The 26945-nt window shown below is 44.7% G+C and overlaps 1 protein-coding gene and 1 pseudogene across 3 annotated transcripts in view; one reads left to right on the forward strand and one right to left on the reverse strand.

The window, feature by feature from the left end:
- grtp1a (growth hormone regulated TBC protein 1a) overlaps positions 1-26945 on the reverse strand; it is a 51107-nt gene that overhangs the window by 2685 nt on the left and 21477 nt on the right. For 2 of the 3 annotated variants that reach the window (XM_078409294.1, XM_078409295.1), the window contains exons 6-7: positions 12779-12951; positions 6542-6727 (exon numbers count right to left, since the gene is read on the reverse strand). In XM_078409294.1, coding sequence (XP_078265420.1) covers positions 6542-6727; positions 12779-12951 — 359 coding nt within the window. Of the gene's footprint in view, positions 1-6541; positions 6728-9031; positions 9215-12778; positions 12952-26945 lie in introns of those variants that run through there. The other variant, XM_078409296.1, reaches the window with a different exon arrangement.
- Positions 10717-10993, forward strand: LOC144598628 (large ribosomal subunit protein eL43 pseudogene; annotated as a pseudogene).

A 26945-nucleotide genomic window follows, 5' to 3' on the forward strand; every position in this document is an offset into this window, starting at 1 on the left:
TGTGTGAGGGCCTTATCTATGACAGAAGGAGAATTCCTGTTCCCTAAAGAATGAGGATATCTCAGATGTCCCGGTATGGAACACTTAATCTTGTGAGCAGATGTGGCATAGACAGCATTAAAAGATGCAGTGCATATTTCAGTTGGGCAGCTTACAACCCAGCATTGTGAATCTGGATTTCTCTAACTTCAAATAACCTTTACATCCCTTCTCTCTGTCCCTCCCACACCTTAGTTGTCATACTAGTTTTACTGTCGTCCTGTTGAGTTCCACTGTCTGTATTATCTCATTATCACCTATCCCACAGCCAACAATGGACCTTTGTGGGCTCCACATTTTGCTGATTATCGTTACTTACTGCATATCAATAGACAATAGACAATAGGTGCAGGAGTAGGCCATTCAGCCCTTCGAGCCAGCACCGCCATTCAATGCGATCATGGCTGTTCACTCTCAATCAGTACCCCGTTCCTGCCTTCTCCCCATACCCCCTCACTCCGCTATCCTTAAGAGCTCTATCCAGCTCTCTCTTGAAAGCATCCAACGAACTGGCCTCCACTGCCTTCTGAGGCAGAGAATTCCACACCTTCACCACCCTCTGACTGAAAAAGTTCTTCCTCATCTCCGTTCTAAATGGCCTACCCCTTATTCTTAAACTGTGGCCCCTTGTTCTGGACTCCCCCAACATTGGGATCATGTTATCTGCCTCTAATGTGTCCAATCCCCTAATTATCTTATGTTTCAATAAGATCCCCCCTCATCCTTCTAAATTCCAGTGTATACAAGCCCAATCGCTCCAGCCTTTCAACATACGACAGTCCCGCCATTCCGGGAATTAACCTAGTGAACCTACGCTGCACGCCCTTCTTCCATTCATTTGTCCGAAGTACCGTCTATATCCCTCATTCCCCTTTCCCTTGACTCTCAGTCTGAAGGAGGGTCTCGACCCAAAACATTCGCTATTCCCTTTCTCCAGAGATGCTGCAAAACCCCGCTGAGTTTTCTCCAGAGATGCTGCAAAACCCCGCTGAGTTTTCTCCAGAGATGCTGCAAAACCCCACTGATTTTTGGATCAGTCTTCAGTTTAAACTGAAGACAGTTTAAACTGCATCTGCAGTCCCCCCCCACGCACACATACATATATTTCCATACATATACACATACACAAACACATACATAAATGAATAATAAATAAATAGAATAATGGGTGACAGATTTAGATGGTTTGATTAGTAGCTTTGCAGATGACACCAAGATAGCTGGGGTTGTGAATGGTTAGGCTATCAAAGTATGCAGTGGGATACAGATTTGTTGCAGAAATGGTTGGAGAAACGGCAGATAGAGTTCATCTGAGCAAGTGTGAAGTGTTGCATTTCAGTATGTCAAAAGGGAAAAATGTACAAATAATGTCAAGAGGGATTTTGGGGTCTATAACTTCCTGAAAGTGGCAACACTATTAGTGGTAAAGACTCTTTTGGTCACTGGTGTTTCTGCACTTTTTGGAGTATGTATCAGCAACTGGACACAACCTTCCCGATAGCTGGCGAGTCACATACTCCAGAGATTTTCTGCTGCAGCTAAGACTTCACTCCCACCAAGCCATTACTACAGAGAAGTTTCCGGAGGAAATACTATGCAAGTACTCTTCCAACCAAGGGAATTCTTCTCGCAATAAAAAGAAGGTAACCAGACGGGGAAAGAAAAAGGGTGGAATTAGAGGCAGACTTAAACGGGAGAAATGTAAACATCGACCGCTCCCCTCAGTCATCCTGGCTAATGTACGCTCCCTCCGCCACAAAACAGAAAGCCAACATTAATCACATGTTTGAATACAGGACTGCCTCCATTCTTGCATTCATGGAAACGTGGTTAAATAAGAATGACGACGATAACTCTCTGCAGATAGCTTCGGGACCCCCCCTAAGACTTGACCGAGATAATGAGCTCACAAGCAAACAACATGGCGGCGGCGTTTGTCTCTATGTAAACACGTTGGTGCTCAATGGTCGTGGTCAGGGAGAAACTGTGCACCACCGACATGGAGCTCCTGGCTGTCTCCCTACGCCCTTTCTATCTCCCCAGGGAATTCCCACAGCTTTTTTTCATTCTGGTTTACATTCACCCGAGAGCAAATGCAGCCACAGCTATAGAGCACACCGTGAGAACATTAGACAGGCTTGAACTCATATCCCCTGACTCTCCCTAATTCATCCTGGGTGATTTTTTAATCACTGCACAGCTGACAAATCATTTAAAGGCCTTTATCAGTATGTTACATGCACCACCCGCCTGGGAAAGACTCTGGATAAATGCTGTGGTTCAGTCCCAGATGCACAGATCCGTCGCTCTCCCCCCTAGGCTCTGCTGACCACCACACTATTCTGCTTGCACCAGCCTATTCATCGGTCGTAAGGAGGACAGAGAAGGTAATTAAAACTATCAAACAGTGGACCAATGACAGGCTACAGGGATGCTTTGAAGACACCGACTGGGATAACCTCATAACCCCGTCCAGCAACATCAATGAGCAAGTGGACACGGTCTCATCATACATCTCCTTCTGTGTGGACACTATCATTCCCACCAAAAAGGTTACAAACTTCCACAACAATAAACCTTGGGTGACTAAAGAACTCATGGAAATCCTCAATAAGAAAAAGAGAGTCTTCTTCACCGGCTCTGAGACTAAGGAGGTTAACAGGGTGCCATAAAAACTGCTAAACTGAAATACAAAGTGGAGCAAACATTCACGCGAGGGAACCTCCGCTCAGCTTGGCAGGGTCTCAAGAACATGGCAGCTGTGAATACGGCTTTTACCACCAGCAAGCTTATTCAGGTTGCAGGCAGCAGCCCAGCATCACTACCTGATTACCTCAATTCCTTCTACACCAGATTCGAGACAGACAACAGCACCCAGCTATATGCAACCATCTCCGCACTCAAACCTGGAGACTCTGCCCTCACCATTAACACAGAGGATGTGGCAAGAGCCCTCAAAAAGACCAAAGCGAACTCAGCACCTGGGCCAGACAACATCAGTGGCCGTACCCTGAGGTGCTGTGCTGAGCAGCTAGGGGGCGTGTTCCAGCTCCTGTTCCAGAGCTCCATGGCCAGCTCCATGGTATGAATGACCTTGATACTTTCTCTGTAGTGTGGGTCTCACCTCTCTTGTGATGAAGGCCATGGAGAGGGTCATCAAAAACCAAATCATTAAGGCAGTAGACTCACAGATGGACCCACTCCAGTTTGCACACTGTGCAGGTAGAGGGGTTGACAAAGCAAAAGCATTCATTATAGACACCATACATAAACATCTGGAACTCCCCAACACTACAGTCTGTTTGCAGACTTCTCCTCTGCATTCAACACCCTGCAGCCACGCATTCTTGCAGAGAAATTCACCACCAGTTTCCACCTAGATGACCGACTAATCCTATGGATAATGGAGTTTCTCACCAACAGGTCACAGAGAGTGCTGGTCTTCCCCAGCTAGCCTCTCCTGCAGAGTTCCACAAGGCTCCATCCTAGGCCCCATTCTCTTCTCTCTATACATGCTCCCCCTCGGCCAAATCATTCAAAGGCACGGCATTTCTTTCCACTGCTATGCCGATGACACACAGCTTTATCTCCCCCTGAAACCCAACAACCGGTCAAATTTAATCAGCCTCATGCACTGCCTTGAGGACATAAAATGTTGGATGGCACAAACTTCCTTCAACTAAACGAGAGCAAGTCTGAGGTCATCCTATTCGGCCCTCCCGACTCCATCAAAACGATAACAGGCAGCCTTGGAAGCCTATCCTCCCTAGTCAAACCGCATGTCAAAAACCTTGGCGTGATATTTGACTCTGCATTAAAGTTTGACAAGCAAGTCAACGCTGTGGTAAAAGCCAGCTTCTTCCAGCTTCGTACCATAGCTAAAATCAAACCATTCCTCCAATTTGACGACATTGAAAAAACATTCACACATTCATTTCATCCCGCCTAGACTACTGCAACTCCCTAAACATTGGGATCAGCCAATCATCCCTGCCCCGCCTGCAATTGGTCCAAAACGCCGCAGCGAGACTCCTGACGGGTACCCGTAAAAGGGACCACATCACCCCGATTCTGGCCTCTCTCCACTGGCTCCCAGTACGGTACAGAATCAACTTCAAGCTCCTCCTATTCACATACAAAGCCCTAAACAGGCTTGCCCCCCCATATCAAAAATCTTCTAACCCACCACTCTATTTCCAGGTCCCTCAGGTTGGCCGATTTGGGGCTACTCACTATCACGCGGTCTAGGCTTAAGCTCAGGGGTGACCACGCTTTTGCGGTTGCAGCTCCGAGACTGTGGAACAGCATCCCTCTCCCCATCAGAACTGCCCCTTCCATCGGTTTTGAGTCCAGGCTCAAAACCTATTTCTTCCAGGCTCAAAACCTATTTCTACTCCCTAGCGTTTGAGGCCCTCTGAGAGGGCGCTGTAAACTGTTTATGTATGTGCTGTTATGTTTGTGTGCCATTGTATGTTCGTTTCTTAGTACCTGAACTGATGTACAGCACTTTGGTCAAGGAGGGTTGTTTTTAAATGTGCTATACAAAATTGACTTGACTTGACTTCTCCAACCTCCTTCACACATCAACTGGCTGTGTCCTCTCACCCCAGCTCTTCATTCTGTACACTGATGACTGCAGGTCCACCCAGCCACACTGTCATTTGGTCAAGTACGCTGATGACACAGTTCTCCTATCTCTGCTCTCAGGCCCCTCACAGCACCACGGCTCAGCTCTTCATGAGTTCGTGGAGTGGTGCGACAACTCCTGTCTTGAACTAAATGCAAACAAGACCAAGGAGATGGTAGTGACCTTCTCCAACAAGCAGAAAGAACTGGCTGCGGCAGTCATCACCACTATCCACGGGAAGCCTGTGGAAATTGTTGATGAATACAAGTACCTGGGCACAGTCTTCGACAACCTGCTGAAATTTGCCTCCAACACAGAGGGTATCCTCAGGAAATGCCAGCAGCGGTAGTATCTCCTGAGGAAGCTCAACTCCTTTGGGGTCAGCAAGGACATCCTCAAAACGTTTTACTACTCCTTCATTGAGAGCGTCATCACGTTCCCCTTCACCTGCTGGTTCCACTCCATCAGCCTTCAGAACAGAAACCGCCAGCAGAGCACAGCCAAAGTCTGTTCCAAAATTATTGGACTCCCTGTCAGAGCCCTCTCCACCTGATGCTAAGGTCAGCCGGCAGGATTTTACAGGACCCCTCTCACGTCCTGTTCTCTGTGTTTGAGTGGCTCCCCTCAGGACGCCGGCTTCGCTACGCAGGCTGCAGGACACAGAGGAGAAGGGCAACCTTTGTCCCCAAGGCTGTTCAGCTCCTGAACTCCCAACCACCCCTGTCCTGCTGCTCACCCTGCTAATCCCCCCCCCCCCCCCCCAATAGTTTTTGTACTATTCTACGTGCCTTTGTAAATTGCCCCACGGGGACAAATAGTGTTTTTGAACTTGAACAGCCTATGGTATGCACGAGGCATTAAGTATAAGAGTCAGGACATCATGATACAGCTTTATAGGACTTTGGCTAGGCTGCATTTGGAATATTGTGTGCAGTTCTGGTCGTGCCAATACAGGAAGGATGTGAAGGCTTTGCAAAGGGTGCAAAGGGGATTGACCAGAATGATGCCTATATTCAGGGGTATTACAGAGAGGTGTTGTATAGACTTGGATTGTTTTCCGTGGAATGCCAGAGATTGATAGAAGTGTGTAAAATTATGAGGGGCATAAGTTGGGTAGTCAGAACCTTTGTCCTAGGATGGAAATACCAAATACTAGGGGTCAAGAGGGCGAAATTTAAAAAATATGTGCAGTACATTTTTGATGCCTGGACACACTTTCGGAGGTGGTGGTGGATACAGTTATGATAGTGGCATATAAGAGACTTTTAGATCAGCACATGGATATGCAGGAATGGAGGTATATGGATTATGTGCAGGCAGATAAGATTTGTTCTTGGCATCATGTTCGGTGCAGATATTTTGATGAAGGACCTATTCTTATGCTGTACTGTTTCATATTCTACGTGTCCCAATCAGCTGTTAGTGTTCAAGCACTACATAAATTACTTTTTAATTTCATTAAATCAATCTCATTTTAATCCCATATACCCTTCCTGAGCCAATATCCCCTTCCTGTTTTTAAATATTAATAAGGTCCTTGTTTTAATCGCTCAACCCAGGAGTGAATATAACTCCTTTTCAAACTCTGGTGTGTCAATTTATTGCACTGACCTCAATCAGGTGATTGGGGGAAGTCTTACCAACTGACACCAACCAGTGCCTCATGAGTTGTATCCCTTGCTCACCACCTATTTGGCTTGAGGTGATATGTTCAGAGTGCTGCTTATTCTAACATGCAAGCTTGTCAATACATCACATTCACGTTTGGGATCTTGACTCACTGGGAAGAGCTTGTTACAGGTATTGAATTTTGATCTATGCATTATAAACTCAACAAGATCAGACAATAAACTCAAAGGCCTGAAATAATCTCACCTTCATAAAACCATGACAGTCTTGGACCAAAGGACCACGTGTGATCTGTTTGAATTTCTCACAGACTGCTGGGAAATTATTTGCCTCTAAAATTGAAGCCTGGTGGTACTTTATTAACGTCAAGGCCACACGAAATGTGATTTTAGATCCTTCATAGAACAGACAGTCCCAGATTCGAAGGACAGTCTAGAATAATGGAAAACAGTAATCAGTAATCAATCAGCTCTTATATTCTATGACACAACTAATGAAGGCTGGTATACCATTTCTGTCTTCATCCCCTTTATCTACCTTTATCTTTGGACATATATCAAGGTTCATACAGTGCCCTCCAAAATGTTTGGGACAAAGAACAATCATTTATTTATTTGCCTCTGGACTCCACAATTTGAGATTTGTAATAGAAAAAAAAATCACATGTGGTTAAAGTACACATTGTCAGATTTTATTAAAGGCCATTTTTATACATTTTGGTTTCACCATGTAGAAATTACAGCTGTGTTTGTACATAGTTCCCCCCATTTCAGGGCACCATAATGTTTGGGACACATGACTTCACAGGTGTTTGTAATTGCTCAGGTGTGTTTAATTGCCTCCTTAATGCAGGTATAAGAGAGCTCTCAGCACCTCGTCTTTCCTTCACCTTTGGAAAATTCTATTACTGTTTATCAACATGAGGACCAAAGCTGTGCCAATGAAAGTCAAAGAAGCCATTATGAGACTGAGAAACAAGAATAAAACTGTTAAATACATCAGCCAAACCTTAGGCTTACCAAAATCAACTGTTTGGAACATCATTAAGAAGAAAGAGAGCACTGGTGAGCTTACTAATCGCAAAGGGACTGGCAGGCCAAGGAAGATCTCCACAGCTAATGACAGAAAAATTCTCTCTTTAATAAAGAAAAATCCCTAAACACCTGTCCGACAGATCAAAAACACTCCTTCAGGAGTCAGGTGTGGATTTCTCATTGACCACTGTCCGCAGAAGACTTCATGAACAGAAATACAGAGGCTACACTGCAAGATGCAAACCACTGGTTAGCCACAAAAATAGGATGGCCAGATTAGTTTGCCAAGAAGTACTTAAAAGAGCAACCACAGTTCTGGAAAAAAGTCTTGTGGACAGGTGAGACGAAGATTAACTTATATCAGAGTGATGGCAAGAGCAAAGTAAGGAGGAGAAAAGGAACTGCCCAAGATCCAAAGCATACCACCTCATCTGTGAAACACAGTGGTGGGGGTGTTATGGCCTGGGCATGTATGGCTGCTGAAGGTACTGGCTCACTTATCTTCATGATGAAACTGCTGATGGTAGTATAATGAATTCTGAAGTGTATAGACACATCCTATCTGCTGAAGTTCAAACAAATGCCTCAAAACTCATTGGCCGGCAGTTCATTCTACAGCAAGACAATGATCCAAACATACTGCTAAAGCAACAAAGGAGTTTTTCAAAGCTAAAAAATGGTCAATTCTTGAGTGGCCAAGTCAATCACTCGATCTGAACCCAATTGAGCATGCCTTTTATATACGGAAGAGAAAACTGAAGGGTACTAGCCCCCAAAACAAGCATAAGGTAAAGATGGTTGCAATACAGGCCTGACAGAGCATCACCAGAGAAGACACCCAGCAACTGGTGATGTCCATGAATCGCAGACTTCAAGCAGCTTTGCATGCAAAGGATATGCAACAAAACACTAAACATGACTATTTTCATTTACATGACATTGCTGCATCCCAAACATTATGGTGCCCTGAAATGGGGGGACTATGGAAAAACACTGCTGTAATTTCTACATGGTGAAACCAAAATGTATAAAAATGGCCTTATTAAAATCTGACCATGTGCACTTTAACCACATGTGGTTTTTTCTATTACAAATCTCAAATTGTGGAGTATAGAGACAAATAAATAAATGATGGATCTTTGGCCCAAACATTATGGAGGGCACTGTAGTTCTCAATACTCTACATGACAATACCCTACCATTCATTGCATATACTTTACCTTTAATAGTTTAGTTTAGAGATACAGCATGGAAAGAGGCCCTTTGGCGCTCCGAGTCCATCGACCATCGATCACCCGTTTACACTAGTTCTATGTTATCCCACTTTTGCTTCCACTCCATACATATTTGGGACAATTTACAGAGATCAATTAACCTTCAAACCTGCAGATCTTTGGGATCTGGGAGCACCTGGAGGATACCCACTTGGTCACAGGGGAAAACATTTAGGTTTAATATTGTCATGTGTTCCGAGGTGCAGTGAAATGCTTTGTTTTGTCCGCTATCCAATCAGATCAGATAATACTGTACATAAATACTATCATGTCACACTCAAGTACATTAGGTAAAAACAACGTGGAAAATTGTCTATTGCCTAAGATAGAGTGCAGAATCTAATTCTTAGCACTGTAGCGCACCAGTGCCATAGACAAAGTCCAATATCCGCAACAGGGTAGAGGTGAATCAGGCAGTACCTTAGCTTATGGAAGGAACATTCAGAAGCCTGATAATAGAGGGGGAGTAGCTGTTCCAGAATCTGGTAGTGCGTGGTTTCAAGCTTCTGTATCTTCTGGATACAGATCATGCTTGCTGCATTTCATAACTTGCAGTCGCGTACCCCATTTTCTTCAAGCACATCTGGACTGTGGAAATAGCTTTCTTCACCCTGATGGAGCAGGGAGGGAGAGGAATGACCAGGATGGGACGTCTTTGATAATGATGGCTGTTTAGCCAATATCCGATAGATCATCCACATTGTGTTAAAATGTTCTTACAAAATACAAAATGTTCCTTCCAAAATGCATAATATCACATTTTTCAGGATTAAATTCCACCTGCCATTGATCTGCCCAATTTACCAGCTCATCAATATCTTTCTGTAGTCTAAAATGACTGATCTCTCTATGCCACCACAAATTTTTGTGTCTTCTGGGAACTTACTAAACATACCTTCTACATTCTAAAATTGCTAATGTGTATAACAATAAGGTATAGATTAATACTGAATATTAAAAAATTGCAAAAGAAGAAAATCTGAAATAAAAACAGAAAATGTTGAAACACTTGGCACATCAGACAGCATCTGTGGAAAGAGAAAGGGTTAATATTTTATCTCAAAGATTCTTCGGTTTCATTGTGGATTAATCGTCCCTCAGAATCTTTTTTCGATATCTTCCGTACCAATTAATTTACAGTAATCTTTAATGACATTATGTAGCCATAGAGGGAAAAAAAGAGGAAAGAGTGAGGATTGCAATGGCAGTACAAATTTACTGATGGCAAATATCCAAAAGCAGGAGACTTGGAAACGTTGCTTTGAGTGCCAAGAATTCCAATGTCCAAGAGTTGAATGTCTCAGCAGATTCGTGTTGACTACAAGATAACATGTCACTCTTATTCCGACCACTTTGACCTGCTAATTATGAGCTTGTACTGAAAGGCAAAGTCAGGGTGAAGAAAGACATTTCCACAGTCCAGATATGCTCGAAGGGGATACACTACTGAAGGTTATGAAGTGCAGCAAACATGAGCCAGTGTGACAAATAGAGCAGCAATCTCTACATGGCAGACATAAGTTTCAGAGCAGCTGGCAGAACTGTCGGCTCATTGTGCCAGAGACCCAGGTTCGATCTGACCTCGGGTGTTGTGTCGAGTTTGCACTTTCTCCCTATGACTGTGTGGGTTTCCTCCCTCATCCCAAAGACATGTGGATATGAAAGTTAATTGGTCTCTGTGAAATTGCCCCTTGTGGGTAGGAAGTGGATGAGAAAGTGGGATCATTTAGATCTCGTGTGAATGGATGGTCTGTGTGACCTCAGTGGCTGAAAGGCCCGTTTCCATGCTGTATCTCTGAACTCTAAACTAAACTAAGCTGCTGTACTTAGCTGGGCCAGCATCAGAGGCACGCCTGTTATGGATTGACCAGTCTATACTGTACAGCAGCAGTTTGACCAGTCTATACTGTACACCAGCGGTCTCCAAACTGTGGCCCGCGGGCCACATCCGGCCCGCCATGAGATTTTATCCGGCCTGCGGCAAGCACGCTCCATGCTGCTGAGTTTTTTTAAAGCGGCCTATATGAATGGTGGTTTATTGTCACGTGTGCACTGTACAGTGGAATTATTTTAGCATAGATCACGACGGACACGATGAGTGGGCCACTAAGTGATGCCCGGAGCTGCGACGACGGCGAAACGCACGAAGAAAGTGGGGATTGGGGGCAAGTACGGCACCAGGTACGGAGCGTCGCTCCGTAAAATGGTGAAGTTCGATTAGTCAGCACGCCAAGTATGCCTGCTCCTTCTGTGGGAAGACCAAGATGAAGAGGCGAACTGTTGGATCCTGCATGAAGACTGTGGCCGGAGGAGCCCGGGGCTACAACACCACCTCGCCTGTCACGGTGAAGTCTGCCATCCGTCGCCTCCGGGAGTTGAAGGATCAGTGAACACTGACTGGGAATCTCATGTGTACGTCATCAAAGTAGTAAATTAAAGTTTAACAAAACGACAACAACAAAAAAGTAGGAGAGGGGTAATGGCTCCAGCGCTGGATGTACTGGAGTGGCTCCCGATCCAGGCGAGCCCCAGGCTGCTGCAGGGCCTCCTCCGTCGCCCTCGACCGGCTCGGCCCGTCGATCGACGTCCCTCTCCTCGCCCGACCGACCGCCTGTGTGTCCCGGGGGAAACGCCTTCTGCAGCCGACCTTGCAGGTGCTGGAAGCATTACCCATCTCCTACTGGCCCACTTATCGTGTCCGTCGTCGCCAGCGGCTCCCTCCTCCTCGGTTCTCCGGTCTTCAGGGCCGATCTCGCCGGCATTTTCTGAACTTAGTCAGATAGGCTAACAAGTTGATGGTTTTTATGCAGCTGACGACTTAATAATAATTTTAAATGTTAATGATTTCTTCGCGGAGTGCTCACCCATGAGTCACTGCAATGGTGACATACATGTGGTCACCGCCATTATATCATATATTTCTACACTGTCTGCATACCCACTGGTGGTCACTGTATTTTTTCTGTTTTATAAATAATTATATACCTATGGTATATATATTCCAATATTTCAAGCTATTTAAAAAAATTGAATATTATTTATTTGTTGCCATATAAACCTCATTAAATTTATAGAACTGACATTTCTTTATTTTTTCCTATGGCCCGCAAAAATATGCCAAATATATAATGTGGCCCTCAAGCTGAAATGTTTGGAGGCCCCTGCTGTACAGTATCCAATCACACAAAACTATGACCATGGCATTTTTAATGTAAACTGGTTGCTGTGAAGCAGCATAAATGTGTGGATGTACAGGCAGTTCTGCTATAATGTGCATTTCCATACTGAGAATTGGATATAACAAGTGATTAATTAGGGAATACTATTCGTATGATAAGGGACGAATTGGTTATAACGTGATTTTGAGTGAACTACAGAATCACTTACAACGTACTCTGAAAATAGGCAAGCAGAAAAAAGCCGTCTTGGGTAAAAAGTATTCGATAAAAGGTTTCAATGCTACCTCCCTGTAGTAATGAGAGACCATGTCTCTTAAGAGCACAGCTGCCTCTTTAATCACAAGTGGTCATTGAAATTTACATAACTTTTATTGACACATGTGCAATGGTACTCTATTAAACAATGTAACGTGCAGCCTTTTATATTTTTAGTTTGCAGTAACAAAAATCAATTTACAGCAATTAAAAAGACATTCATGTTTAAAAGTCCTATGGGAAAAATAAGTCTCAAACTCTCTGGTCTCTAACCCCCCTTTCCCAATGACACTCTTGTCGTTACAACTTGATTTTCTATAATACTAAGTTTTGTAGGTACACAACTATTGTGTTATAGCTACAGAGGTACAATTTGGGATGAGGCCATTTGCAAAAATCAATTTATCTTGTGATTGTTAAATGAATATCAAAATATTTGTGGTAAATTCCAAGGTGAACTGTGGAGGCGGTGCAAGTGTAGTCACCCAGGATGACGGCAAAAGAGAAAGGTCAACACTGTTGTACCAGTGCCCCTTTTCTACAGCACCTTAAAAACAAGATTTTAGTATGCAACTAACAAAGTTTCTCCAAGATAAATTGCTCACTCCAAACAGAGCTAAACAAACATGTTGAAGCTTTAAGTATGATCCAATCATTTAGGAAAAACAAACATGCATAAGTATGGAAAACTCTGAACTGCATGGTACCGCAGTACTAAGATGTCCTCTTTCACAAACTTACCTCCACAGGGAGAATATCGATGAACAAACAGATAAACCATCGTGAGACTACCAAGGTCCACATCACTTTGTGTTGTTCCATTAACTCAGCCACTGCAGGAACCTTTATCCTAACCAGGTGACCCAGAACCTCCTGATCAGTCTTAAGCCCAATCATTGTTGGACCGTAAAAATCTGGCAAAGGAAGAAATAATAGATTCAGCAGGAAACATAAAACACATCCTTTGCAAGCAGCATTTCAAAAGTGAAGGAACCTTAAGCAAAATATTCTAAGTTCTGCACAATGATCACTGAGATAATTCTTGTGTCCTTTATGAATTAGACTGCCTTGCTTTGTTAAAAAAGGTCAACCCCTGGATCACTCATTTGAATGTCTGCTGGTCCTCAAATTTCACAAAAGGTGCAATTTGAAGATTCCTCAAAGTGACACAGTGAAAAGAAACATTAGTTTTACATAAAATACTGGTACATAAGGTGTTCCAGTGGTCCTGCAGCCCTACAGTTCCAGCAAGCCTGTTTTCATTCTGACCTTAACGAGCAGTCATGTGCAGTTTGCACTGTCTTCCTATGACCACGTGACCTAAGGGTGGTCCAGTTTCCTCCTACATCCCATAATGTGGGTTGGGGGGGTTTATTGGTCCCAGTAAATTCCCCCTCAGTATAGGGTAGACACAAAATGTTGGAGTAACTCAGCGGGTCAAGCTGCACCTCGGGAGAGAAGGAATGGGTGATGTTTTGGCTCGAGACCCTTCTTCACGCTGATGTCAGGGGAGGGGGTGGGACAAAGATAGAATGTAGTCGGAGACAGGACTAGTGAGAGAAGTGGGAAGGGGATAGAGAGGGAAAGCAGGGACTATCTGAAGTTAGAGACGTCAATGTTCATACTGTAAAGTGGACACTACCGGGTGTAAACTACCCAAGTGAAATATGAGGTGCTGTACCTCCAATTTGCACTGGGCCTCACTCTGACAGTGGAGGAGCCCCAGGACAGAAAGGTCAGATTGGGAATGGGAGGGGGAGTTGAAGTGCTGAGCCACCAGGAGATCAGGTAGGTTAAGATGGACTGTGCGGAGATGTTCAGCGAAATGATCGCCGAGCCTGCCTTAGTCTCGCCGATGTAGAGAAGTTGACACCTGGAACAGCGGATGCAGTAGATGAGTTTGGAGGAGGTGCAGGTGAACCTCTACCTCAGTATAGGTTCCGCAAGGCAGAATCAGGAAGGAATCAATGGGCATGTAAACAAACAGGTTGCAGAGAAATAAGTGGAGAAATAGGGTCAATGGTCAGCTGAATGTTGGCTTAAGTCTCGTGCCATGTGGTAATGGAATAGAAATACAAGAAGCAACCATAGTTTTTGAGAGATATTCCTGTTTCCTACTGATCCTTTACCAAAAAGGAATGACAGAGGCTGCAGTGGTAATCTAAAAAAAAGAAAGCAATAGAAACACTCAGGTCAGGCTTACCTGTGGAAAGAGAAACAGATTAAAATATTTCAACGGACTGACCTTTGGTCAGAATTTAGAAAGTTTACTGGACTTGCTTATTTTGACACATGAAATCAATCAACCAATAGGTCCTTACTGGTTCCTAAAGCAATCTCATCAATCCCATCCCCTTCTCATTTTCGCTGCACTCACAATTTATTCTCTCATAAGACCATCAACTCCCCTTTAACTCTTTCTGTTACCAACCATACTTGGGTTAATTGATTATTGTAAATGACTCCAACAGCAACACTGTTGCAGGAAAAATGTGCAAACTCCACACAGACAGCACCAGAGGTCGGGATCAAACCTGGGTCGCTAGAGCTGTGAGGCAGCAACACTAACCTTTGCACCAGAGGAATCTAAATCTCGAATGTTGATAATGGATCATTGATCTGAAAAGTTAACCGTTTTGCTCAACCAATGTCATCCAACCTGCAGAGTATTTCCAGGATCTTTTTCTCTTATTTCATTCTTAAGTCGTGTCTTCCCCAATTTATCCACACCTGCAACAGGAATCTGTCTTACCAACCCTGTTTGAGTGGACCAAACACATTTTTTGACTTAATTGGACCTCAGCACTCCGTGTGCGTGGATTCCTCAGTGTGTTCCTCTACCTGCTGAAAACCAGTGGTGTTTGTTGTGTCGCAGGGGGTGGAGCATTGCTGCAACATTCTCCAGCAAGTGGCAATGCAATACATGTTGTGTGGAGACAAGGTCATGTTCTTTTAATCTGCAATCTTTATCTTTAGATCTGATTAGCAATTTAACATTTTGATGTGGATTATCGTAATAAAAGATTGCAGGTGATTGTGATGCTAGACTGTTAATCCAGAGGCTTGGGCTAACGTTTTAGAATTAGGTGCTCACATCTAGCTGGGCCTATGGAATACAATACTTAAATTTAGTAACTTAAATAAACGAGAAATAAAAAGCAAATGTGATTACTGGTCGCAAACTACTGTTGCTGTGCTAAATAAGCAGGGAAGAAACTCTGCTGTCCTTTCCTGGCCTGCCTGACTGACTGCAGACGAACAATTATTTACAGGGTTCAATTTGAAAGAGATTGAAATATATGAGACATCTGGCTAAGTCTAAGGTCAATGGTAAACCCCTTGATGTGGAAGGTAGGATTTTTGAGAACAGGAGCATTGTTGAATGTTGAACAGAAGTTATTTGACTTTTTGTTAGAACTGGCCTGTGCTTTGCTCAAACATTACTTGAACCCTTCATGATGCAGCTCTATAGGACTTTGCTTAGGCTGCATTGGGAGTATAGTTTGCAGTTCTGGTCACCCCGTTTCAGGAACAGTGTGGAATCTTTGGAGATAGTGCAGAGGTGGTTTACCAGAATACTGCCTGGATTAGAGGATTTCATCTACAGGGGGAGGTTAGATTTGGATTGTTTTCTCTGAAACATCGGAGGTTGAGGGAAGACATGATCGAAGTCAGTCATACAGCATGGAAAACAGGCTCTTCAGCCCAACACCAACATACACGTCCCATCTACAATAGTCCCATCTGCTTGTGTTTGGCCCATATCTATCCAAACCTATCCTATCTATGTACCTGTTTAAATGTTTCTTAAACGTGTAATAGTACCTGCCTCAACTACCTCCTCCGACAGATCGTTCCATACGCCAACCACCCTTTGTGTAAAAAAAGTCACCTCTCAGGTTCCTATTAAATCTCCCCCCCCCCTTAAACTAATGTCCTCTGGTTCTCAATTCCCTTACTCTCGGCAAGAGACCGATCTAGCTTTGAAGAAGAGTCTCGACCCGAAACATCACCATTCCTTCTCTCCAGAGATGCTGCCTGTCCTGCTGAGTTACTCTAGCATTTTGTGTCTAACCTCATTGTATTCTTGCCCTCACCATTCTACAGCAGAACCAGGCATATCTCAAAATTAAATGGGTCTCTGGAGAAGCCACATCACAGGATTGTGTGCGTACTGAACAATGGTCGAAGAAGAAAACAGAAACTGCTTGTTCCTTTGTGTGTGGCACAACTACCCTCAATGATGTTGTCCCTTGATGTTTCTCCAGTTTCTCCGGGAGCCTTGTTGCTACACTACATTAAGCTCCATGGGCAGTCCTTCTCACTTCATCTCAAGAATTCACTTATTTTGCCCATTGTGGACCATGGGTGACATGATGCAAAATTATACTGACAAACTCCAAACCGAATATCTATAAACAGATTACTGGCAAGCATTGTTCTGACACCACCTGTTCCTTTAAAACAAAACAATGAGGTGGGTTGAATTTTACTTCTTTTGCACACAGGATATTCTGGGGCATTTTATAACCAGTTGAAGATATTTGTATTGTGCAGGTGCACTGGAACATCTTGGTAAGCACCACCATCGTTTCTGAAACACGTCTTCAGCACTACATCTGCCAAGTTGCCTGGACCCAAAGATTTTGATGTTATCAGCTATTTCCGAATTAGTGGAGGGAATGGAATGGTCTGAAGTTTGGTACCTGTGACAACAGGGACTTTTGGAGGAAGTGAAGATGAATTTTCCACTTGGCGTTCTGAACATAAATGGTTACAAAAGCTTCATACCGTGGATATTCAAATTGGGGTCCAACACCAATGGTGCCAGGATGTTCTTGAAGCTCGTGCCCCCTGCACACCATGTAAATGTATATTGATTTGCCTTCCATGACATAATAGAGGAGCACGGGGCTTTGAAAATTGTTTGTGGGATCACTTAGCCCCGTCTACACATGGACGGCACAGTTGCGCAGCTAGAAGAACCACTGCCTCACAGTGCCAGAGATCTGGGTTCAAACCTGACCTCATATGCTGAATGTGCGGATTGCACATTTTCCCTGTGACCACATGGGTTTCCCCTGGATGCTCTAGTTTCTTCCCATATCCTGATATGTGGGGTTGTAGGTTAATGGCCTCTGTAAATTGCACCTAGTGTGTAGAGAGTGGATGAGAAAGTGGGAAAAGAGAACTAGTGTGAACAGATTATCGACGGTCGGTGGGGAATGCCCTGCTTGAACCCTGTTCTAAACCATCACACCTAGCCTGGTTGCACGTGATGGCTTTAATTTGCTTCATACGGCCGCAGAATATAGCCCATCTCTGAACTCTGTGCTGAATGAAATCAGTCAATATCACGGATTTCAGTCACAGAAACACTACACACTTTGTGCAGCAATAGGACACAGAGATGACTGCGCATTCAATGAAATGATCACAATAATTAGAAACAAGCTTGTGACTCCCCCCTGCAGTAGTCAATCCCATGGTTCTATTTTGCACATTGAATAGCTGATTGCCACCTTGCTTTGACAATGTGAAACGTTGGCAGGATTTACTGTTGTGCCCTGTAAGGGACTAGCTCAATGCCTGTCACATTCAATCAGTAAAGCGATTTGCTGAGCTTATAATTTGCCCTTAATCTGCTGAGACGTGGCAGGCAGTTATTTCAGGACAGTTGCCTTGTAAGGCCATCACATGCTCTCAGCAGCTGCAAATAATCCCTTTGCTCCAAAATCAAACAAGAACTCAGTTAGAGGCACAGCAATGCAAATAAGTACTCACACTATGACAGCCGTATCTCCTTTACAACCACAAAGCTACCTTTAATCAGAATAGTGAATGGAAAGCAGGAGAGCATTGCTACCATCGTAAGTTGCAAAGTGCTGGAGTAACTCAGCTGGTCAGGCAGTTTCTCTGGAGAACATGGATAGGTGACGTTTCGGGTGAGTTGCGACCTAAAACGTCTACTATCCATGTTCTACAGAGATGCTGCCTGACCTGCTGAGCTCCTTGAGCAATTTGCATCTTTTTTGGTAAACCAGCACGTGCACTTCCTCATGTCTCCATTGCTACCATCATGATACGATGCCAGAGTTTTAATAGCTCCGATCACCATTTAGATCATGTTACTGTGGTACACAAAACACCTTGTACCATCCTGGCATTAGTCTGTAAATAAACTAACAACTCTCAAACTCTGACTGCTTTACTCTTGGCTGAATATATTGCAGCGGATCATTATATCCAGGATCTCATCCTGCACCTTATTGTTTGAGGACGGTGTTCTACAGTACAGGCAAGCTGTTAGAGACATTTGCAATGTTCAGTGTTCAGCGTATTCTTCGTACACTACAGTGAGCATCTCACCCATGACTTGGCAATTGTAGATGCTGGAATCTGCAGCATATCCTCCTCTTGGCAGGGAGGTTGTGCATTTGTATTTGTGAATGAGATGGATACCATCGGCTCCCAGAGACTAGATGTCACCTATAGAACAGATGGTGGTTGGAGAGCATGGTCGGTGGAGGCCTTCAGTGCTTTCAAGGATTCCTGAGGCCCAAATACCCAAGTTCATGTCACATGGAGGTGCATTATCAGCACCCACAGCTAGGAACACTTTGATGTGCAAGTCCCGAACCATGACCTCATGCTTAACAGGAGGGTCTTTAGCTGCATCCCACAGCAAATTCCTGTCCAGCCATTCCACTATCCCAGAGTGGCAAGATTGTAAAGATCATATGTCACTGAAATACAGAGCAACAGTGTCATTACCACACAAAACACTGAAATGCAGGTTCAAATACTATACAACTTTTAATAGATGCAGCACAGAAACTGGTCCTTTTGGCCACCAGGTCAACCCTAACTTACAATATTACACCGATCCTACCCAAATACATTTTCATTCTTCCCACATTCACATCAACTGCCACCCTCCCCTATCACCCACCCAAAGATTCTACGACTCATGTACACACTTGGGGTAATTTACAATAGTCAATTAATCTACCAGCCCACACATTTTTGGGATGTGGGAGGAAACCAGAGCACTCGGTGGAAACTCATGCATAGTAAAAATATGCAAGCTCCACACGGGGGGGGGGGGGCTTGAGGATCAACTCAAGCCACTGGTCTCACAATAGCCTTTGACTCTGTCAATCAAGGTGGACTGTAGAGCACTTCTCAAATTTAGCAGCACACAGAAATCCATTGCCATCTTACAGCAGCTGTATAATGGCATACACAACACAAATTTAACACTCAGTTCTAGTGTGGTGTCCAGCAAAAGTGTGTTATTGGCCCAACATATTTTATAATCCTCACTGTAGTACCTCACCTCAGCTCCAAGCTGGTGAAGCTAATTTACAGACAACCAATGTTACTTCCAACCGAAAGCCAAGGTCTCCAGCCTTTCATTGAGCTGCAGTGAGATACCAATCTCCAAGTGGGGGGTCACAGAAACATACAAAGATGATGGGTCACACATTGAACCTCCACAAAATATACTCCCCCCCCCCCAAATAGGCTCTGTGCAAGGCACTGCCACCCCCCAAATAGGTCCATATCGGGAGGCTGGAAAACGTGGACTATTTTCTGTATCTCAGGAACCATCTCAGTGCTGGCAGAGTTAGTACCAAGGCTCCCAAATAGTGACATTTCAAAATACTCAGAGCTGCAGAAACAAACACATTCCACAGAGACACAAGATGCTGTCATCTGGAGCAACAAACCATCTGCTGGAGGTACTTAGCAGGTCGAGCAATACTTAGGAAGAGTGGAGGGAAGGAAATGTCAAAGATCTGGGTCAAAACCCTACACCAATCCACAAAGATTGAGGTTAATGCCAACTAAAACAAAAAATTTTGGCAGTGAACCATCGATTCCATCAAAGCCTGCCCAGGAACTGCGGTGCCTCTGTCATAAAACATAGAACAGAACAGCACAGAAAAAGACTCTTTGGCACACAATGTCCATGCCAACCATGAGGCCATGTTAAACTAATCTCTATCTGCATACAATATATTACCCTCCATTCTCTGCTGTCTAAAAGCTTCTCAAATGGCATCATGGAAACGGCTTCCATCACCAACCCAGCACCACAGTCCAGGCATCCAACACTCTTTAAAAAAAAACTTGGCCCACACATCTTCTTAAAACTTTGCCCCTTTCACCTTAAAGCTAAGTCCTCTAGAATTTGAATTTTGACCATGGCAGAAAAGTTCAGACCAAAGATACTAGAGGAACAAGATGGACCACTCTGTTGAAATCGCCTATACTGAAGTGGAATAAGCAAAGGAGCCATTTTAGTAGGCAAAACCCGCCGTTCGTTATGCCTCTCGCAGTGTAATCAGTGTTTTGGGGTAACAGTATGTGTGATGATACCATTAAAATGCAGAATATATCTCATCTATCAACTCAGATTTTTGTTATTTTTCTTTTTAAATGTTTCTGCAAGTTTCTGCCTACTGCGTCATGACATACTACGTTTTTGGGGTCGAGTGGTCTATCTTGTTCCTCTAGTATCTTTGGTTCAGACTGTCTGCGCCATCGATGCCTCATAATTTTATATACTTCTCTCAGGTCTCCCTTCAGTCGTTAACATTCCAGAGAAAACAATCCAAGTGTGTCCAATCTCTCCTACCCTCTAATCTAGGCAGAATTCTGATAAACCTCCTCTGTATTCTTTCCAAAGAACTCCACATCTTTCCTACATTGGGGCAGCCAGAACTGTACACAATTCTCCAAATGTGGTGAAACCAGTCTTATAAAGCTGCAACTTGACTCCCTGACTGTTACATGCAATGCCCCGGCCAATATGGACAAGCATACAATTCATCTTCACCATTCTTTTCACTTACGTTTCCACTTTCATTGAGCCTGCGGATATGGACCCTAAAAACCTCTGTACATCAATGTAGTTAAGGATCTTGTTAAGAATAACTGTATATTTTCCCCTTGCATTCAATCTCCCAAAGTGCAACACCTCACACATGCATTGAACTCCATTAGCCATTTCTCCACCCATTTTAACAGCTGATCTACAGTATATCCCGCTGTACACTTGACAGGCTTCCTCACGGTCCACAACAAACAGATGCCCATGCGCAGATCCCCGTGAAACTGTCACATACCTCCAGCCAGAATAACATCCTATCCCCACAACCTTTTGACTTCTATGAGTAAGCCTGGTCCAAATCCAAATGACCAAGTAACCATGGATCATATTCATCTTAATCTTCTGGATTTGCCTACCATGAGGGACTTCATGAAATGCCTTACTAAAATCTATGTAGACAACATTCACTGCCCTCCCTGCATTACCTCAAAAAACTCAATCAAGTTCGTGAGACATGACCTGCAGCAGACAAAGTCATGCCAACTGGTCCAAATTATCCCACTCTCTTCCCAATGCAAGTAAATTCTATCCTGAAGAATCTTCTCGAATAGCTTCACTACCACAGACGAGAGTCTATAATTTCTTGGCTTATCTCTACTTCCCTCCTCTACGGACCTATGGGAACTCACCTGTGGCTCAAACAAATTACAAAGATCTTTGACAGGGGCCCTGCAATGTGCTCGCTTGCCTCTATCAATAATGGGATAGATCCCATCAGCTCCTGAGGATTTATCCACCTTAATGCTCTTCAATAGCCCCAGCACCATCACCTTCTTAATCTCAACTGCTATAGTATATTATTCTCCACACTGACCTCACTGTCCATGTCATTCTCCTTGGTGAATACAGATGCAAAATACTAATTTTAGTACATCTCCCAATTCCAAGCATAAATTCCCTCCTTTATTCCCTACCTGATTAATTGTTTCAAATGTACTCATAAAAAGCCTTGGGAATTTCTTTAATCCAACTTGCCATTGATATTTCATATCAGTGTTTTCTGGATTCTGTGCCAGTACAGTGAAGTGCCTCTACATCCAGTCCATCATACCAACCAGCCTTCCTCCATCAACTGTCTATTACAGCAAGTGAACTAACTGCAACCCCTCTTATACCTCCACCATCATATTAACTCCATCTACACCATGCTGCCTCAGAAACCCAGCTACCACAATCAAAGGCCACTTGCACCCTCATCTCCCCTTTCATGTCAAGCAGAAGATACAAAAGGTTTGACAGCCACTCTGCCCGCTGTTATCAGACTACAGTTCTTTCATAAGGAAAGGGTGTAGTCCCAATCTCCCTATCTTCTTCACAACAGGCCTCAGACTATTTTTATCTGCACTTTATCTGAAACTGTAACACTATAATGCTGTAGCACTATATTCTGCACGATGGGATTTTTCTCTTTGCACTACTTGTTATACTTATGTATGGATTCATTGTACTCAAATGTAATACAATTTGCCTGGACAGCTGGCAAACAAAGTTTTTCAATGTATTTTGGTACATGTGACAGTAATAAACTAGCACCAATGGTTTGACAGAAAACTCATGATCTAGCAGAGCCTGGGGGTAGAGAATTGGATAGATTTAACAAAGCCAACCACCCCCAACTGACGGTGCAGACTTGAATCAGTCCCCAGAGGTTCCCAAGTCTAAAGGGCCTGTCCCACTTAGGCGATTTTAAGGCGACTGCCGGCGACTAGGCTGTCGCCGAACGTTCGCCGGGGTGTCGTGGGCATGATTGTGAGGAGTCTTCAATGAATCGTAGCGGATCTCGGCGCATTGCGGAAATTTTTTCCAGATAGAGATTTCTTGGCGACAGCTAGCTTGTCGCCAGGTATTGTAGCTTATTGCAGGCGTTGTCGCATGCTGTCCCCAGGCTTGCTAGGTTCTTGCAGATGCATTTAGAAGCACGTAATATTAAATTAAGAAAAGGCATTTGAAGATACCAGAAGATAGTTTTGTTTAACCAATTTATTTACTGTCAGGACATTTGACAGGTAGATTGGAGGCGACAGTTTGACGGTCAGGTAAGCGTGGGAATTTCGCGATGTTTCCGAAGACGGTGTAATCTCTTAGCGAGGTGCTAGTTTCACAAAAAATGTAACTTTTATCGACCTGACTCGGCATTGTCATGGTCATTGTCGTAGGGTAAAAGAAAATTTTGGCGATTTGCTACGACTTTGACAGTCGTCGGCAATCGCCTTAAAAATCGCATAACTGGGACAGGCCCTTAAGTGTAAGGGCCCTCTCAGTCATGACTGACCAAGGGTGAAGCATCCTGGTTGTTGGCTGCTTGCTCCAAAACTCGGCTAGAGCAGCGTCGATGTGTGGTCGGATGCAAGCCTGGGCGATGTCATATGAAGGACAGGCTGTCGCCCATGCAACACGTTCCCCCTCTCCACGTCGCTGATCGATCCAAAGGAACAGCAGAGCCGTTACAATTTGGCACCAGCGCCGTTGCAGGAGCTGCCAGAACGAGGTTGTAGACAACGCCGAACTGCCTTAGGGACTCCGACTCCGGATTTGTCTTGAGGTTTATTCCTGGAGCCTTTTCCGTGCCTGGATATGGCCACAAGGCAGCGGAGGTTTTAGATCAGAGTTTTCCCTCTCCTAGATGGACTGCCTTCCCAGGCTGACGAGCCTCATCTGCCCGAGACTCGTGGGGGCGGGAGCGCCTACCTTCCCGTCTATAGCACCTACCCACTGCAGCCTTCATCCGCCTTCCAGCCATTGTGACGCTCCTCTAAAGTCAGCCATCATCCTCCGCCTGTTTCACCGTTGAGGTCTTGGTTGGAATGCTCTTTGTCAGGGACCTCCCGCTCGACCTTACCGCCATGGGTGACCCTACCAGGAGCATAGCTCCAGACGGCATCGCTCTCAGGATCTCAGGACCACACAAGCTTCTCCACCACAGCAAGGTGACAATCCCCAGTGGTTCATCACACTATAATCAGGTCCAGTACATAGCTCAACTCCTACATCAAGTAACTTGATTTCTTAGTCTGCATCAGTTATCCATCTGTAAATTAGTTTCTGTTTTTATTTCCATTTTTGTTCCCCCACTGAGTGGAGGACATGCCCAGCCTGATCTGCCGGGTGTGTCCTGCATTGCATTTCACAGTCCCTATACTCTTGTCAATGCTCACTCTCTACCTGATCCTGTTCTTTCAGTGACCAATAAACCTTGTTTACAGCTTATCCTCATTTGGTCTCCCCAGTTTCATCCGTTTGGAGACATCCCCTCTCCCCTGCCCTCCCTGCAACTTTACAAGTTTATTTTGTCTCCTTCCCAGTTATGACAAAGAGCTCTCCTGAAACGTCTGCTGTTCCCCTTCCCACAGATGCAGCCTGGCCTGCTAAGTATTTCCAGCATTTCTGCTTTAGTTTTAAACTTTTGATCTTGCCTGGAAATGCTGAATTGTTCAAATTGTCGTGTTTGAGAAGTGGGTGAACGATCTGAACCTTTTCTTCAACAGGTTTGATCAGTCACCTACCCCTCCCCCAGTCCAGTCACCCCTGCTGCCCCCATCCTCCCCCACACCCCCTCCTCCTCTCACATCCTCAAGCACCCAGCCCCTGTCCCTCTCTACAAACCAGGTGAGAAAGGTGCTCAGGAAGATCAAGGTGAGAAAAACGTCGGGTCCGGACGGCATCAGCTCCAGGCTCCTTAAGTCCTGTGCAGACCAGCTGTGCGGGATAGTGAAGCACGTCTTCAACCTGAGCCTGAAGCTGGGGAGAGTTTCACAGCTGTGGAAAACATCCTGCGTGGTACCGGTGTCAAAGACGCCGCACCCGAAGGACTTCAACAGTTACAGGCCGGTGGCACTGACATCACACCTGATGAAGACACTGGAGCGGCTGGTCCTTGTCCATCTCCACCTCCTGGTGAGACCATCGATGGACCCGCAGCAGTTTGCCTACCAGCCTGGCATCGGAGTGGACGACGCCATCATCTACCTCCTACACAGAGCTCTCTCACACCTGGAGAAGCCTGGTCGCACGGCGAGAATCATGTTCTTTGATTTCTCTAGGGCGTTCAACACCATCCAGCCTGTGCTTCTGAGGGACAAGCTGGAGCACACAGGAGTGGATCACCACCTCACATCCTGGATTCTGGACTACCTCACCAACCGCCCACAGTATGTGAGGACAAGGAATTGTGTTTCGTACATGGTGGTCTGCAGTACAGGGGTTCCACAGAGAACAATTTTGGCTCCTTTCCTCTTCACCCTGTACACTGCGGACTTCATGCACAGCTCAGCCAACTGTTATCCGCAAAAGTTCTCTGACGACTCTGCCATCGTCGGCCTCATCACAGATGAGTACAGAGAACTTACCCAGGAGTTTGTGGACTGGTGCCAGCGGAACCGCCTCCAGATCAACGCGGGGAAAACCAGGGAGATGGTGGTGGATTTCCACAGGTGCAGCCACGCCCCCTCGACACCAGTGAACATCCAGGGAATGGACATTGAGAGTGGATTCTTATGTGCCTGGGTGTTTACCTGAACAATAAACTGGACTTGGCTGATAATATTAATGCACTGTATAAGAAAAGCCAGAGCAGACTGTACCTGCTGAGGAGACTCAGGTCCTTTGGAGTGCAGGGGGCATTCCTGAGGACCTTCTTCGGCACAGTGGTGGCATTAGCCATTTTCTATGGAGTGGTCTGCTGGAGCAGCAGCATCTCAACTGCTGACAGGAAGAGACTTGATAAACTGATCAAGAAGGCCAGCTCAGTCCTGGGTTGCCCCCTTGACTCAGTGCAAGCAATGGGAGAGAGGAGGATGATGGCAAAGCTATCATCACTGCTGGACGACGACTCCCACCCCATGCAGGACACTGTCACTGCGCTGAGCAGCTCCTTCAGTGACAGACTTCTTCACCCCAAGTGTGTGAAGGAGAGATATCAAAGGTCCTTCCTTCCTGCTGCTGTCAGACTGCACAATCAGCACTGCTCCCAGCAGACCAGTAAATAAAGATAATTACCGTTATTTTATTTTTTAATGAATGCTTATTTATTTTTGCTATCCACTTTGCTGCTGTAACCCTCCAAATTTCCCTCTTGTGGGACGAATAAAAGATTATTATTATTATTATTTAAACCAGATACCTTGCCATTTACGTGGCAGTATGAATAAAAAACAGTGCAGCACAAGAACAGGCCCTTCGGCCCACAATGTCTGTGCCGAACATGATGCCAACATAGATTGATCTCACGTATCTCCTCCAACCTCATCTACTGTATCTGCTGTTCCAGGTGTGGACTCCTATATATAGGCAAGACCAAACACAGACTGAAAAATGGTTTTGCTGAATACCTTGGCTCAGTCCACCTTGACCATTGTGATCTCTTGGTTGCAAAACACTTTAACTACCCTTCCCATTCCCATACAGACCTTTCGGTCCTGGGCCTCCTTTATTGTCAGAGTGAGGCTAAACACAAATTGGAGGCATAGCACCTCACATTCCAATTACAACCCAGCGGTATGAATATTGATGTCTTTAATTTCATGTAACCCTTGCATCCCCTCTCTCTCTGTCCCTATCCCACCGTAGACGTTGTACTAGTTTCACTGTCGTCTTGCTGAGTTTGTTTGTATCTCTCGTTATTACCTTCACCATAGCCATCATGGACCATCGTGGGCTCCACCATTCCTTGATCATTGTTGCTTTCTGCATATCTTGCATTCATTTGTTCCATGTACCTTTTCATATCTCTCATTTCCCTCTCCCCTGATTCTCAGTCCGAAGAAGGATCTCGACCCGAAACATCACCTACTCCTTTTCTCCAAATATGCTGTCTGACCCACTGAGTTACTCCAGCATTTTGTGTCTATCTTTGGTGTAAACCAGCATCTGCAGTTCCTTCCTACACATAGATTATCTTATCTGCCTGCACACGATTCACATTCTTCAATATCTAAAAACCTCTTACATACCACTATAGCATCTGCCTCCACCACCATCCCTGGCAGCATGTTCCAGACACTCACTAATCTC

The sequence above is a fragment of the Rhinoraja longicauda genome, chromosome 12 (genome assembly GCF_053455715.1).
Source record: "Rhinoraja longicauda isolate Sanriku21f chromosome 12, sRhiLon1.1, whole genome shotgun sequence".
Taxonomy (NCBI): Eukaryota; Metazoa; Chordata; class Chondrichthyes; order Rajiformes; family Arhynchobatidae; genus Rhinoraja; species Rhinoraja longicauda.